The sequence below is a fragment of the Phaenicophaeus curvirostris genome, chromosome 27 (assembly GCF_032191515.1).
Source record: "Phaenicophaeus curvirostris isolate KB17595 chromosome 27, BPBGC_Pcur_1.0, whole genome shotgun sequence".
NCBI lineage: Eukaryota > Metazoa > Chordata > Aves > Cuculiformes > Cuculidae > Phaenicophaeus > Phaenicophaeus curvirostris.
The window spans coordinates 4505695-4521166 of NC_091418.1; the positions used below are offsets into that span (position 1 = coordinate 4505695).

Consider the following 15472-nt stretch of genomic DNA (forward strand, 5'->3'; position numbering starts at 1 on the left):
ACCCATATGTGTGGTTGTACAAAGCCCTAACGCCTCAGAATGCCCGGATTCCTGTGGCACAAGGATTTATCCCAACGGAGCATCTGTGCTTCTTGTAGAATCATAGACTCATAGAATCACCAGGTTGGAAAAGACCCACCGGATCATGGAGTCCAACCATTCCCATCAATCACTAACCCATGTCCCTCAGCACCTCAGCCACCCGGCCCTTAAACCCCTCCAGGGAAGGGGACTCAACCCCCTCCCTGGGCAGCCTCTGCCAGGGACCAATCACCCTTTCCGTGAAAAATTTTTTCCTAATGTTCAGCCTGACCCTCCCCTGGTGGAGCTTGAGGCCATTCCCTCTCGTCCTGTCCCCTGTCCCTTGGGAGAAGAGCCCAGCTCCCTCCTCTCCACAACCTCCTCTCAGGGAGTTGCAGAGAGCAATGAGGTCTCCCCTCAGCCTCCTCTTCTCCAGGCTAAACACCCCCAGCTCTCTCAGACGCTCTTCTTGTTCTCCAGCCCCCTCCCCAGCTTCGTTGCTCTTCTCTGGACTCGCTCCAGAGCCTCAACATCCTTCTTGTGGGGAGGGGCCAGAACTGACCCCAGGATTCGAGGAGCGGTCTCCCCAGGGCCGAGTCCAGAGGGAGAAGAACCTCCCTGGCCCTGCTGGCCACGCCGTGTCTGATCCAAGCCAAGATGCCCTTGGCCTTCTTGGCCCCCTGGGCCCCTGCTGGCTCCTGTTCAACCAACACCCCCAGGTCCTTCTCCTCCAGGCAGTTTCCAGCCAGACTTCTCCTAGTCTGGAGCTGCTCAGGGTTGTTGTGCCCCAAGGGCAGGACCCGGCATTTGGCCTTGTTAACCCTCCTGCCATTGGTCTCAGCCCATGGATCCAGCCTGTTCAGATCCCTTTGGAGCCTCCCGACCCTCCAGCAGATCCAGCTTCCACCCAGCTCAGTGTCATCCCCAAACTCGCTCAGGGTGCCCTCGATGCCTTCATCCAGGTCACTGATACAGACGCTGAGCGGGGTTGAGCACCAGGCCCCGCCCTTTCTCTCTCTCGCTCTGCTACTGGCTGGCGGCGTTTGTGGGCGTGTCCTAAGCACGAGCCCTGCCTATGGCCTGGGGCGTGTCCTGGCGCGGAAGCCCCGCCCCCTCGCTCCTCCCGCGCCGCCATTGGCTGCCTGTGAGCGCGGGCGAGCCGATTGGGCGAGACCCGCTGAGGGGCGGGGCCTCGCTGGCTCTTGGGCCAATGAGCGTCGGGGTCTGCGGGGCCTGTTGTCCACGGGGCCTTCCGGTTGGGGCGGGGCCTACCGGAAGGGGCCCGGGGCGGGGCGGGCCGAGCCCTCGCCGGTCCCGGATCGCGGCCCCGGATCGCGGCGCGATGTCTGTGGGCGGCTCGCTGAGCATCCGCCTGCTGCTGGAGGCCGCCGAGTTCCTGGAGCGCCGGGAGCGAGGTACCGGACATGTTCCCACCCCCCCCTCCCTCTCCAGGCCCAGCCCGGCCCCGGTACCGGAGCTTTCCCCTCGGTTGTGTCCCCGCAGAGGCCGAGCACGGCTACGCCAAGGAACGGGAGGCACCGCGGCGCCGCCTCACGGCCCGGAGCGGCGACAGGTAACGGCCCCGCGGGCACCGGGCAGCTGGGACCTGTGAGCGGGGACCCTGGTTCAGAGGAGCCACCGAGATGATGCGAGGGCTGGAGAACCTCCCTCGCAAGGCCAGGCTGAGAGAGCTGGGGTTGTTCAGCCTGGAGAAGCCTCCAAGGAGACCTTAGAGCAGGTTCCAGCAGTGAAAGGGGCTCCAGGAGAGCTGGGGAGGGGCTCTGGATCAGGGGGTGCAGGGATAGGATTAAGGGGAGCGGTTTTGAGCTGCAAGAGGGGAGATTGAGGTGAGATCTTAGGGAGAAATGTTTTGCTGTGAGGGTGGGGAGGCCCTGGCCCAGGTCACCCCATCCCTGGAGGGGTTCCAGGCCAGGTTGGATGGGGCTTGGAGCCCCTGGTCTACTGGAAGGTGTCCCTGCCCATGACACAGGGTGGGACTGGATGGGTTTATGGTCCCTTCCAACCCAAACCACCCCATGATTCCTTTGCCTGAAGACTTCTCTTCATCCTCCCATCCAGCCTGGACCCGAAGGGGTCAGTGCAGTGAACATACCAGCCTATGAGTAACTTCTTTCCAATTTAACGCCACTATTCACAGAGAAAATAAATAACTCCTTGTATTATATATCTGCAAGATGGTCACATGAAGAGTGGAAAAACCCTCCCGGACAGGTCTGTCCTGTATCGCTGCCCCTCAGCGGCAGGACACATGGACAGTGGTACGGCTGGAGAGGGCTAAGCAGGGAGGGTGAGGGATGCTGTTCCCCTCCCGTGGTCGTGGGGACGCTTCTCCCCATCGCTTGGGGTGGGTTTGTGGCTAGAGAGGACCCCACGTCACTGGACGAGCGGAGCGGGGACCCTGCTGCCACCAGGCAACTGGGACCAGTAAGCTGGGACTCTGCTGTCACCGGGCAACTGGGGCCCCAATATGGGGAGCGGGGACCTTATTGTCACCAGAGCATCCCGGCCAGACAGGAGGGGAAAATCCCATCAGGAAAAACTCCCTTCGTGGGCCAACTTGGCTACGAAAGGTGTGGTCGCCTGACGTGGCGGAGTGTTCGCTGAAGGGAGGGTGGAAGTTACGCTTTTGATTTCGCGTTTGCTTACCACAGCACTGGGGAAGGGAAACCGTGAGGATTCTCCATAAAGAAAGCAAGATTTTTCTCATATCCGAGCGCAGGGAATTGCTTGGGGTTTGTTCGAGGCTGAAATGAAATCACCTACTCCTTCTTTCCTTTGAAGAAAGGAAATTCCTTAACTATCACCCCCAAAATCCATCCAAAGCCCCAATGGTTGGACTCGATGATCCAGTGGGTCATTTTTAACCTGGTGATTCTGTGATTCTATGATTTTATGATTCTATGATACAGATTATTCCTTGCTGATGTTAATTACACAGCGCATTTTTGGATGACTGAAATGTTTTTTCTTTGAGTCAAAGTGGGATTGTTTTGTGGGAGCAAATCCCACATTTAGCTTTTTAGGGGAGTTTTTAATTAATCGCTTAATGCTCTTTGTTATATTGGCTGGGTTTGCTGGTTGATATGGCAGAAACTGCTACCTGTGTCGCAGCCAAACTGGAATCACTGAGGTTTATTCAGTCACTTTAATAACATTAAATTCACTTGGGTGTTGAGGTGAATTTATCGACTGGCTCCAGCCCCTCGAAACGGCTCCGAGGGAAACTTGGTGAAGCAGAGCAGAGTCCAAGCAGATTCTGAACACGTCACCGGTGCCCGATGGCTTATTTTCTCGCTGCTTTATTTTCGGCTGGGTGGCCAGGGAGGAGCAACGCGGCGATGTCACCAGAAATGTCACATTTTTCCTGCTCGGGAGCGAACTGTGTGTGTGACGCGGCGACTGCTGAACCTTTGAGAGCTGCCAGAAAAACAAACCCCGCCCGCAACACCCATCGAATTTAATTCATAGCTGGAATCTCCGTGTCTCTCCCCGGGCTGGGACGTTGCTGTCTCCCTGCGCAGGAGTTTTTGGGGCTGTGACTCCCCCGAGGTCTCGCTCTCCTCTCAGACAGCCTGAGGGTGAATTCCCAGGTGTTGATCGTGCCTGTGCACGCTCTGAATTCCATTTTTGGAACATTTAGAGCTTGTTCTTCATTTAAAGCGAATCCAAACAGCAGAACAGAGCTCTGTGTTGTATTGAAAAGCGATCAGGTCGCCACCACGCTGCCGTTATCGTTAGATTTGATAGGAATGGTTGGACTCGATGATCCGGTGGGTCTCTTCCACCCTGGTTATTCTATGATTCTATGATTTATTGCAGTCTGCGTGAGGCAGGAGCAGGATTCGAGGCAGCACTGGTGATGCTCAATTCTTGGGGCTGACAGGTGAGGTTTTGGTTAGGGGCAGGTGCGATCCAGGTGCTCAGAAAGGGTCTGGAAGCCCCTCTGCTCCCCTCTCGCCTTTGACTGTATCCAAAATTAGAATCCATCAACTAAGGAACATATTGTAAATAGTAGCGATTGTGGATGCAAACAGAAGAAGTCTTTGTGCAAAGAGTTCTGAAAAACTCTTTGGAAGAAGGAATGAAATCTCTTCTACTGAGACCTCACCTGGAGCCCTGCGTGAAGTTCTGGAACCTCAGCTTGGGAAGAACATGGAGCTGTTGGAGCAAGCCCAGAGGAACTGGGAGATAATCCCAGGGCTGGAGCATCTCCCACACGAGGCCAGGCTGAGAGAGGTGGGATTGTTCAAGCTGGAGAAGAGAAGGCTCCGGGGGACCTTAGAGCAGCTTCCAGTATGGAAAGGGGCTGCAGGAAATCTGGGGAGGGACTCTTGAGCAGGGAGAGCAGGGATGGGACAAGGGACAATTATTTTCAGCTGCAAGAGGGGAGATTGAGATGAGATCTTGGTTTTGCTTTAGTGTGAGGGCCTGGGGTTGGCATCCTTATCCCAACGACCTGTGATTTTTCACATCTCTGAGTTTCAAGGCATGTAACAACGTTTTTCCTGCACGAGAAGAGGTGGAACTCAAGCTGTGAAGGGAGAGCGTGGGCGGGGAAGTGGCTCTTCCCTAAGTGTTTGTCCTGGCATCCCCAGGCACCGTGGCCCCAGGTGTCACCCTGGGTTTGATGGAGAGAAAATCAGCTGCAGTTCATGTTTCCTGCCCTTTCTGAACTTTGAGCTGGTCTGGGGCTCCTGGCGCGAGGTGTGACCAGTCGGATCCTGTGCAGCCACCAAAAAGCTGCTGGCACCACGTGCTGAGCTGTCACCTCCTTACTGGGAATGAGTAATTCCATGCTGGGAATTGCCAGCTCTCCCCATGCTTTCCGTGTCCTTCTTGTGCGAGAAGTTGCTTTATAAAGCTGCTTTCAATCAAACCCTGTGCTCTCTGCTGTCCTGCTGTGTTCCTGAGCGAGGCTGGGATCTGCTTGGTGCTGTAACGGAGCAGCTTCCCGCGGGATCAGCCCTGTCCCTGTGCACACGGGGGCTCTCGGGGCTGCGATTCCCCCAGCTCTGCCCCAAGCCTGGGGCTTCTCCACATTAAAAACCCATTTTATGGTTTTAATGGCCCTTTTATTGCCATTTAGCCCACAGTTTAATTTCTTGCCCTGGGCTGTCTGTGTCCCTTCCACCTTTTTTTGCCATCCCTGGGGTACCAAGTGGCTCTGGAAGCCCCCGAGCTTTGCAGCTTTTCCAGGGAGCGTTTCCAAAGGCCGCGTGTTTCTCCTGACTACGGGGCTCCCAGGCAGACTGAGGAATTCATAACTTGTTCTTTCTTTTCCAGGTCGACACACAATGAGATGGAAAAGAACAGGTCAGTGCTGGAGGCTCGGTAGGAGCTGGGTTTGGGTGAATCGCTGCTTTTCCAGGCTGGGGGAGCCGGGGTCGGGGAGCTGAGGTGGCTTTGAGGGGTTTGTTTGCAGTGTGGTTGGTGTCTCCCAGCTGGAAGAAGCCCTTGAGTCCTTGATCAGCCGTGATTTTTCTAGGCACGGCTTGGCCACAGCTCCATCCGTGCCAGGACTGGTGTGAACTTGATCGGTTTGGGATCTTAGGAGGCAGAAATTCCCGTGTCCCGAGTGTCCTGAGTGCTTGTGAAGGTCAGGGACATTCATTCCTTGCTTGAAAAGACCAAGACAATTTGCAGAGCGGCCTTGCATCACTTTTGCTGCTCTCTTGCTCAGACCGGAGCTGTGTTGAAATCCGTTTGGGAACGTTGCTCAAGCAAGGGCAGTAAATGCTCCATCTTTTCCGCCCCTTCGAACAGGGCAGCCGGAGAAATGACCTGTGTTCCGGGCAGTGATCGTGCACCACTGCTTCCTTTGCTCCTTCTTGGAGATCCCATCAAATCTTGGCCTTGATCAAAGCTGGCTGGCTCTGCCCCCAGCGCGAGGAATAATTTGGCTTGGTGTGAGGAGGGAGAGCAACGGGAGCAGCATCTCTCACAAGGGCGAGTGAAATGGGACAATGGGCTCAGCAGGTCCTTTGCTCACAAAACAAGCAAGTTAGCAAGCAAACACTTAGCGAGTTTGAGGATGACACTGAGCTGGGTAGAAGTGTGGATCTGCTGGAGGGTTGGGAGGCTCCAAAGGGATCTGAACAGGCTGGATCCATGGGCTGAGACCAACGGGATGAGGTTTAACGAGGCCAAATGGCGGGTCCTGCCCTTGGGGCACAACAACCCTGAGCAGCTCCAGACTAGGAGAAGCCTGGCTGGAAACTGCCTGGAGGAGAAGGACCTGGGGGTGTTGGTTGACCAGGAGCCAGCAGGGGCCCAGGGGGCCAAGAAGGCCAAGGGCATCTTGGCTTGGATCAGACACGGCGTGGCCAGCAGGGCCAGGGAGGTTCTTCTCCCTCTGGACTCGGCCCTGGGGAGACCGCTCCTCGAATCCTGGGGTCAGTTCTGGCCCCTCCCCACAAGAAGGATGTTGAGGCTCTGGAGCGAGTCCAGAGAAGAGCAACAAAGCTGGGGAGGGGGCTGGAGAACAAGAGGAGCGTCTGAGAGAGCTGGGGGTGTTTAGGCTGGAGAAGAGGAGGCTGAGGGGAGACCTCATTGCTCTCTGCAACTCCCTGAGAGGAGGTTGTGGAGAGGAGGGAGCTGGGCTCTTCTCCCAAGGGACAGGGGACAGGACGACAGGGAATGGCCTCAAGCTCCACCAGGGGAGGGTCAGGCTGAACAGCAGGAAAAAATATTTCACAGAAAGGGTGATTGGTCCCTGGCAGAGGCTGCCCAGGGAGGAGGTTGAGTCCCCTTCCCTGGAGGGGTTTAAGGGACGGGTGGATGAGGTGCTGAGGGACATGGGTTAGTGATTGATGGGAATGGTTGGACTCGATGATCCTGGGGGTCTTTTCCAACCTGGTGATTCTGTGATTCTATGATTCTGCTCAGCAAGGCCACCTAGGATTTTCCGTTGACCTTCTAGTGCCAGTGTCCAGCTTTTGAGCAGAGGTAGCTGAGCATTTCACTTTTGCTCTTGCAAAGTGCAGCTGGGTCAGCTCCTTATCCATTTATGTCACAGGGAAATCACCTTTAAGCCAAGCTGGCACGGTTGGACAGGTCTGCACCGCTCCGGGCAGCAATTCCTGCCTCTGCTCAGGAAAATAACCTTGGCAAAGGCTCGACTGCGAGCCTGTCGGTGTTTGGGATTCACCTGAAGAGCCCAGTCCGTGTGTTTTGTTTGCATTGCAATTGAGAAAGGATTTTGTGTAGGCAAATGCCTGTTTATCCCAACGTGCCCAAAACAAGATAGACAGGAACTTGCAAAATCCCCGTTTGCAGCTGCCGGTTGGGTGTTTCCGTGGCAGATGTTGCAAGCGATACCCAAGAATGTGACCTAAATCTGGGGGCAGCGAGCGGGAGAGAAACCAGGTGCCTGCTGGGAGCATCGTGGTTATCCACGGATAAAGGGACTTCCTCGAGCAGTGATTCTATGATTCTAGGATAAATATAGGGAAAGGAAGCGTTCCCAAGGGCTGCGCTGGGTTTGCTGCTGTGTGGCATCAGCCTGGACGGCTTCAGCTGTCGGGGGAGTGAGGCAGTGACCGCCGAGCATCCCTGCAGGGAAGCTTTTTGGGAGGAGAAACCCCCAAAGTAGATACCCACACCCAAAAGTCAAGGGTTTGGCGGCTCCTTGCCAGCAGCATCCCAACACCTGCAGGTTCTGCTAGAGGGGTTGGCCAGAGCGTGGTTTTCAGAGAGGTTCTCTTAGAATCACAGAATCACCAGGTTGGAAGCGACCCACTGGATCATCGAGTCCAACCATTCCCATCAATCACTAACCCATGGCCCTCAGCACCTCGTCCACCCGGCCCTTAAACCCCTCCAGGGAAGGGGACTCAACCCCCTCCCTGGGCAGCCTCTGCCAGGGACCAATGACCCTTTCCATGAAATATTCTTTCCTAATGTCCAGCCTGAACCTCCCCTGGTGGAGCTTGAGGCCATTCCCTCTCGTCCTGTCCCCTGTCCCTTGGGAGAAGAGCCCAGCTCCTTCCTCTCCACAACCTCCTCTCGGGGAGTTGCAGAGAGCAATGAGGTCTCCCCTCAGCCTCCTCTTCTCCAGCCTAAACACCCCCAGCTCTCTCAGCTGCTCCTCTTGTTCTCCAGCCCCCTCACCAGCTATGTTGCTCTTCTCTGGACTCGCTCCAGAGCCTCAACATCCTTCTTGTGGTGAGGGGCCCAGAACTGACCCCAGGATTCGAGGAGCGGTCTCCCCAGGGCCGAGTCCAGAGGGAGAAGAACCTCCCTGGCCCTGCTGGCCACGCCGTGTCTGATCCAAGCCAAGATGCCCTTGGCCTTCTTGGCCCCCTGGGCCACTACTGGCTCATGTTCAGTCACTGTCAACCAACACCCCCAGGTCTTTCTCTCTTGTCTGGTTGCAGCTTTCTCCCAGTGTATGGAAGCTGCCAGAGGGTAGGAAGGCATCTGGTTCAGCTCAGCTTTGAAGCCCCGTGCTTATCTGCGCTTGCAGGGTTGTAGAGAGGTGGGTGTTGGTCTCTTCTCCCAAGTGACAGGCGATAGGTCAAGAGGGAATGGCCTTAAGGTGCATCAGGGCGTGTGTAGATTGGACATTAGGAAGAATTTCTTCACAAATAGTGTTCTCAAGCACTGAGAGAGGCTTCCCAAGGAGGTGGTTGAGTCACCTTCCTTGGGGGGGTTTAAGGGACGGGTGGATTAGGTGGTGAGGGACATGGTTTAGTGATGGATGGGAATGGTTGGACTCCATGATCCGATGGGTTTAGCAGTGGACAAGTACGGTTGGAGTTGATGATCTCAAAGGTCTTTTCCAACCTAATAGTTCTATGATTCTGTGCCTGCTGCGTGGGAAGCGCTCCCTGTACCTCAGCGTGTGGTGTGATCTCTTGCAGGCGTGCCCACCTGCGGCTGTGTCTGGAGAGGCTGAAGGGGACGGTGCCGCTGGGACCCGACGCCGGCCGGCACACCACCCTGAGCTTGCTCACCAGGGCCAAACTGCACATCAAGGTGAGCGTGGGCTCGCTTGGCGCCGCTGAACCCGCCTGCGGCAGGAGAGGCAAAAAACCAGGCTGCATCCCTGCTGGGTCGCACCAAGTGTGGCTTCGAGAGCAGCACCAGCACCCAGGGCACAGGGATGGGAAGGTCGGGAGCCTTGAGCAGGATGAGGAGCGGCTGGAAAGCTGCTCAGTTGAAAATGACCTGGGATGTTGGTCGACAGCGGCTGAACGTGAGCCAGCAGTGGCCCAGGTAGCCAAGAAGGGCAATGGCATCTTGGCTTGGATCAGAAATGGCGTGGCCAGCAGGAGCAGGGAAGGGATTAACCCCCTGTGCTCGATGCTGGTGATGCTGCACCTCGAATCCTGGGTTCAGTCGCTCCAAGAAGGACTTTGAGGGGCTGGAGCGCGTCTGGAGAAGGGAACAGAGCTGGGAAGGGTCTGGAGAACAGGGGTTCTGGGAGCAGCTGAGGGACTTGGGGGTGTTTAGCCTGGAGAAGAGGAGGCTGAGGGGAGATCTCATTGCTCTCTGCAGCTCCTGGAAAGGAGGATGTGGGGAGGTTGTGCTGGACTCTTCTCCCAAGGAACAAGGGATGGGATGAGAGGAGATGGCCTCAAGTTGCACCAGGGGAGGTTTAGAGTCAATAGTGGAAAAAATGTCTTTACTGGCAGAGTGGTGAAGCCCTGGCAGAGGCTGGTGGAGTCTCCATTCCATGAGGGGTTCAAAAATTGTGTAGACGTGGCACTTCTGGACAGGGTTTATTTGGCACAGTGGGGTTGGGGTGATGGTTGGACTGGACGAGCTGAGAGGTCTCTTCCAACCTTAGCAATTCTATGATTTGATGAAGGGAACAGCTGGGTCATAGAATCATAGAATCACCAGGTTGGACAAGACCCACCGCATCATCGAGTCCAACCATTCCCATCAATCACTAACCCATGTCCCTCAGCACCTCGTCCATCCGTCCCTTAAACCCCTCCAGGGAAGGGGACTCAACCCCCTCCCTGGGCAGCCTCTGCCAGTGCCCAGTGACCCTTTCCATGAAAAATCCTAATGTTCAGATAAGCAGAGGGGCTCTGGCACTGGCTGTGTTCGACTCCCTGGTTATCAAAGACTCTGAAAACACATCAGGAGGATGTTCCAGCCCCAGTGTAGCTGCGCACGTCGACCGTTTGGATGTTCCCCTCTCAGGTGAACTTCATGTGCCTTCTCTGGCAGCCTCAGGGCACCCTGTTTCCATGTCTATTGGCTTGCAGAAGGATGAAAATTGCTCCACGTAGCTTATGTGCTTGATTTCCTGAGCGCATGGAAGCTGGGAGCCCCTTGGCTGCTGCCCGTGGATGTGTTTGGATCCTTCGGGTAGCGAAAAAACTGTGGTGTGGTGATGGGTACGTGTGGATGGAGGTCAGGAGCTCAGGTTGCCTTCTCTCTCCTCCTTTGCAGAAGCTCGAAGACTCCGACAGGAAAGCCATACACCAAATCGAGCAGCTGCAGCGGGAGCAGCGGCACCTGAAAAGGCAGTTGGAGAAGCTGGGGATGGAGAGGATAAGGATGGACAGCATCGGATCCACCGTTTCTTCAGAGCACTCAGACTCGGACAGAGGTGAGACCCCCCGCTCGGGGTGGAGCAGGACTGGCTGGTGAGGGGTTGGACCGGCCACGCTGTAACGCTGACCCTTCCTCTTGCAGAGGAGATGGACGTGGACGTGGAGAGCACGGATGAGCTTCCTGCAGACCTCGACTGGAGCAGCAGCAGCCTGAGTGACTCGGACGAGAGGGGCAGCCTGCAGAGCCTCTGTAGCGACGAGGGTTATTCCAGTGCTGGGGGGAAGAGGCTGAAGCTGCAGAGCAGCCGCGAACCTTCTCTCGGGCTGTAAGAACCGGTTCCCAGCACCCGTTGCTGTTTCCTCTTTGAATCTTGTTAGGTAGCACACCCGGCTGTCCCGCCGGCCTTTTGCACTTGGCAACTCTGACTGCGTCGCCCACCAAAACGAAGCTGAGCTTTGCTCAAGCCCCCAAACACCTCCCAGGGCTGCAGGTGGCACCTCCGCGCGCAGACCCTGGCTTCTCCTCCCAGCTGAAACTCCTCTCTGCTAGCTCGTACATCCCAGCCACAGCCTGAGGTGCCCGGGGATATTGCAGCGGTAGCAGCGACCCCAGAAGCCTTCCGCTGAGATTTTTGCCTTGCTGTCACCTCCTGGTGTTCTGGATCTGCTCTGCTTTTCCCTGGCAACATCATGTGGCCAAGAATGAGAGTCGGAGCCCAATTGTTGAGATTTTGGGTTAGGGCCTGATGGCAGAGCTGGCCTGTCAGGTAGTTTGGATCCAGGAGAGAGCAGAGGCAGTTGGTGAGGGGTTAGCAGAGAGTTTTGGCCATGTGGCATCTCGGATGGGCGCTGGGCTTGCCCCACCAGCTGCTGGCGTGTTGGTCGCTGCCAACTTGAAATATTCCAGTCATGGAGCCCCAGCTTCGCCGTCTGCCTGGAGCCAGAGCCGGGGAACGCCGCAGCGCGGCTCGGCAGAGCCTCGGGTCAAACACCTGCACTCTGGGAAGTTTTCTCTCCTACTGAAACCCCACCTGGTCCCTGTCCCCATCCCGGGCGAGGTCCCACCTACTGCATCCCAGCTGCACCTCGCGGTTCCAGGCTCCTGGAATCTCCTTTCCACACTTCTTATCTCTGGGACAAGTTTCTTCTACCTCGGTGAGATGAACAAAGCTGATGGCCGTTGTTTTAGCACAAAAAAAAAAACACCCTCGTTTGTTTTCCAGCAGCGCTGCCAGCCTCGTTCAGCTCAGCAATAACGTGAGGGCGAGCGGCGCAGCCTTCGACCTCCATGCCCAAGAGACTCCACGTGTGTCCCAAGCCCTTCTCCAGCTTCAGGGATCTTTTTGTACCCTCCGAGGAGCTCCTGAAGGATTTCAGTCAACAAAAGAAGCCGAGGAAGGGGCAGGGTCCTGACCTGAGAGCGCACAGAAACGCACGGCAGATGCGTGAGCGATGAGGAGTATTTATTCCTTTTTTCTATGAAACCAATGGACTGGGAAGAACTTTCTTACACCTTTCTGCTTTTATAGCTGCTCAGGAAACCCTGACATGGAGAGGTCCCCTCACAGAGACATTTATTTACACCTGAGCTGGGCTTTTCCAACCCAAACCTCTCACTCCATCCCCATCGGCACCCAGGAAGCTCCTCTTTTTGCTTTTTTTTGGGGGGGGGGGGATTTTTTTCATCTTTAAACTGGTTTTGGATCAGTTGAAGTCTTTGAGAAATAAGAGGGTGGGAGATGGGGCAGGCAGGTTGCTCAAATCTCTCAAGTCTCAGCTGGTTTTGCTCCGACTGGGTTTTGGAAGAGAGAAAATCAACCCCTTGAGGGATTTTATTGTTAAAGCAACCAGAACGTTGTGCCAACCAAGAGCTTTCCACGGACCTGCTGCTCAGATGCCTTTAGCATCGCTGTGCCTGAGTCTCAGCAGCGGCTGAGCACAAGCTCAAACCCTTCACTTTCAAAAAGAGGGGGGAAAAAAGGGAAAAAAGATGAAAAGCACAGAGAAAAAAGGAAAATTGGGCCTGGAGGCATTTGCCAAGATCCCTCCCTTGCCCTCTTGCAGAAATCGCCTTGGGAATCCCCCCCGAGCCGTGGATCTTGCTCCCTTGGCGCAAAGCAGGATGATTCCAAGCGTTGGGAATGTTCATCAGGAGGAAGGAGCTGGGGGGGATTCGGGGTTGTTCACACCGAGCGAGGCTGAAGGCTTCAGAAAGTTCAATTTTTCCCAAAGTTGTGCCTTTAGGAGTTCGATATTTTCCCAATTTTTCTTTCTGTCCCGCTGCGAACAAAGAATTCTTGGCACTGTCAGCACGTCCTCTCCAGGCTGAGGCCAGAGAGAAACAGGAGCCTCCAGGGCGATGCCCTAACCTGGAAAGCCGGCGAGCGTCCGTCTCCGGTGGCTTTTGGTCTCTCTGGGTCCCCCAGCTCTGCGAGATTCACAGATCCACCAGCATTCCTAGGAAATAAGCTACAGGAAGGACCTTTTTGGAGATCGGGATCAAACACGTTGATGGGAGAAGCTGCTTGGGGTTGGGACTGACACCTTTGATTGGTGCTTTTGCATCTTTTCTCTTCTTTTTTTAGCTCCCTGAGCGGCATTGGCTTCATTTTTAGGCAGGCGAGAGCCAGCTGGGGGAATCCCAATCCTGTTTTTTCAGTCCCTGCTGTTACTCCCACGTCCGACCCCTCCGATGGGGCTTTTTCTTATTGTTAGCACCGGTGTTTTTAGAAATCCCGTGGTCGCCAGCCCTTTGCTGTGGCCGTGGACGCTCAGAGTTGTTCGACTGTTAGCCAATAAATTATTTCCTTAGGAAAGAGCTGTTGGTGCTGGTCGCGGCCTCGGGAAGCGAGGGGGAGGCTGGGGCTGCTGTCTCTGGGACGGGGGGAACTTGAGCTGCAGCTCCCTGATGTTGGGATCCTCTCGATGGCAAAGGAGTTGGGCTCCTTCCAGGGGAAAGAGAGTGAGCTCAGACCCTCCAAATCCCAAAAGTTGTTTAAGCAGCCAGGTCTGCTTCTGTGTGTCCCCCCTGCTCCATGCTGGGAGCGCCTGGGGCCCCTCGGCAGCGTTCCAGGCTTGGAAAGAGCGGCCTGGAGGAAAAGGACCTGTGGGTGCTGGTTAACAGCAGCTGAACGTGAGCCAGCAGTGGCCAGAATGAAATTCGTGGTGCCCCCCTCCCATCCCTCTCCTTTCAGTTGGTTAAAGAAACCAATTGAAAACTTGGCACAGGGGAAACCAAAACCTCTCTGAAGGATCAGAGAATCCGGCTGGGATGTCCCTTCCCAATCCCTTCCCTTTCCCGATCCCTTCCCTGTCCTATCCCTACCCCTTCCTTTTTCTTTCCCTGTCCCTTCCCTATCTCTTCCCTTTCCCTATCCTTTTCCTATCCCCTCCATGTCCCTCCCCTTTCTCTATCCCATCCCTTTTCTTTTCCTGTCTCTTCCCTATCCCTTTCCCTACCCCATCCCTGTCCCATCTCTATCACTTCCCTTTCCCTCTCCCATCCCTATCCCATTTCCTCTCCCATCCCTATCCCTTCCCCTCTCCCATCTCTCTCCTTTCCCTTCCCTTCCCCTCTCCCATCTCTCTCCTTTCCCTTCCCTTCCCCTCTCCCATCTCTCTCCTTTCCCTTCCCTTCCCCTCTCCCATCTCTCTCCTATCCCTTCCCTTCCCCTCTCCCATCTCTCCTATCCCTTCCCTTTCCCTCTCCCATCTCTCTCCTATCCCTTCCCTTTCCCTCTCCCATCTCTCTTCCCTCCTTATCCCTTTCCCTCTCCCATCTCTCTCCTTTCCCTTCCCTTCCCCTCTCCCATCTCTCTCCTATCCCTTCCCATTCCCTCTCCCCTCTCTTCCCTCCTTATCCCATTCCCTCTCCCCTCTCTTCCCTCCTTATCCCATTCCCTCTCCCCTCTCCTCCCTCCTTATCCCATTCCCTCTCCCCTCTCCTCCCTCCTTATCCCATTCCCTCTCCCCTCTCCTCCCTCCTTATCCCATTCCCTCTCCCCTCTCCTCCCTCCTTATCCCATTCCCTCTCCCCTCTCCTCCCTCCTTATCCCATTCCCTCTCCCCTCTCTTCCCTCCTTATCCCATTCCCTCTCCCCTCTCCCCCCTCCTTATCCCATTCCCTCTCCCCCCTCCTTATCCCATTCCCTCTCCCCTCTCCTCCCTCCTTATCCCATTCCCTCTCTCCTCTCCTCCCTCCTTATCCCATTCCCTCTCTCCTCCCCTCTCTCTCCCCTCTCCCCTCTCCCTTTCTCTCATCCCTATCCCTTTCCCTTCCCTCTCCACCCCCCCCGCGGGGCGCTGTCCAGGGCGGGTGGTGCTGACCGCGGGGCTCTCTCCGCTCCGCCAGCCCCGTTCGAGGGGCTTTGCACCCACTTCAGCTCCTCAGTCCCGGTTATTCACACCTGGTTTCACACCAAGCAGCTTATAACGGGGAGGAGAGGAGCAAGGGGGTGTCCCCCACCACCTATGGCGCTTTCAGCCTCACGTTCAGCTGCTCTCGAACAGCTCTGTTGGTGTTTCGGCTACACAAGGGGCTCTTCCCGCTCCCCGCAACCTTTGAGACCTCCAGGAAAAGAAGGGAAGGGAGCAGGTTGGGTGATTCCTGAGCCCCATTCAGCTCTGCCCAGCTCTCATTACCTTTTTTTCCCAACATCACCGTGGCTTTTCAAGTCTTTTTTTTCCACAGACTAAGCCCAGCTGCAGTTTAGAGACTGTGATCTGCAGCGCTGCTCTCAACCCCGTTTCTTTTACTCATTTTTGCTATATGGATTCTTTTCCTTTTTTCTCTATTTCAAGCCTGACAGCCTGGTCAGTGTAAATTTTTCCACCCTGCCTGAAGCACCGCAGTCCCAGGTAAGGTTCACATTCACAAGATAAGGAGAACTTGCACTCACACACATTTACTCTCTCATGGG

General features: G+C 55.7%; 1 protein-coding gene across 3 annotated transcripts; it reads left to right on the forward strand.

Moving 5' to 3' along the window:
- Window positions 1-1298: 1298 nt before the first annotated feature.
- Window positions 1299-13369, forward strand: MXD1 (MAX dimerization protein 1). 3 transcript variants are annotated; one of them, XM_069877525.1, is made up of 7 exons: window positions 1299-1436; window positions 1525-1594; window positions 5326-5355; window positions 8904-9018; window positions 10450-10609; window positions 10696-10879; window positions 11777-13369. In XM_069877525.1, exons 1-7 carry the CDS (start codon window positions 1364-1366, stop codon window positions 11964-11966), a joined length of 822 nt encoding a protein of 273 aa, XP_069733626.1. In that variant the 5' UTR covers window positions 1299-1363; the 3' UTR covers window positions 11967-13369. The 3 variants fall into 3 exon arrangements, with proteins under 3 accessions (XP_069733626.1, XP_069733627.1, XP_069733628.1); XM_069877526.1 differs by having other exon boundaries at window positions 11780-13369; XM_069877527.1 differs by having other exon boundaries at window positions 10696-11868.
- Window positions 13370-15472: the final 2103 nt, after the last annotated feature.

Coding starts and splice junctions, on each gene's coding strand:
- MXD1 (XM_069877525.1), top strand. CDS start 1,364: ATGTCTGTGGGCGGCTCGCTGAGCATCCGCCTGCTGCTGGAGGCCGCC. Junction 5,356..8,903: donor AATGAGATGGAAAAGAACAG/GTCAGTGCTGGA, acceptor GATCTCTTGCAG/GCGTGCCCACCTGCGGCTGT. Junction 10,880..11,776: donor CGCGAACCTTCTCTCGGGCT/GTAAGAACCGGT, acceptor TTTGTTTTCCAG/CAGCGCTGCCAGCCTCGTTC.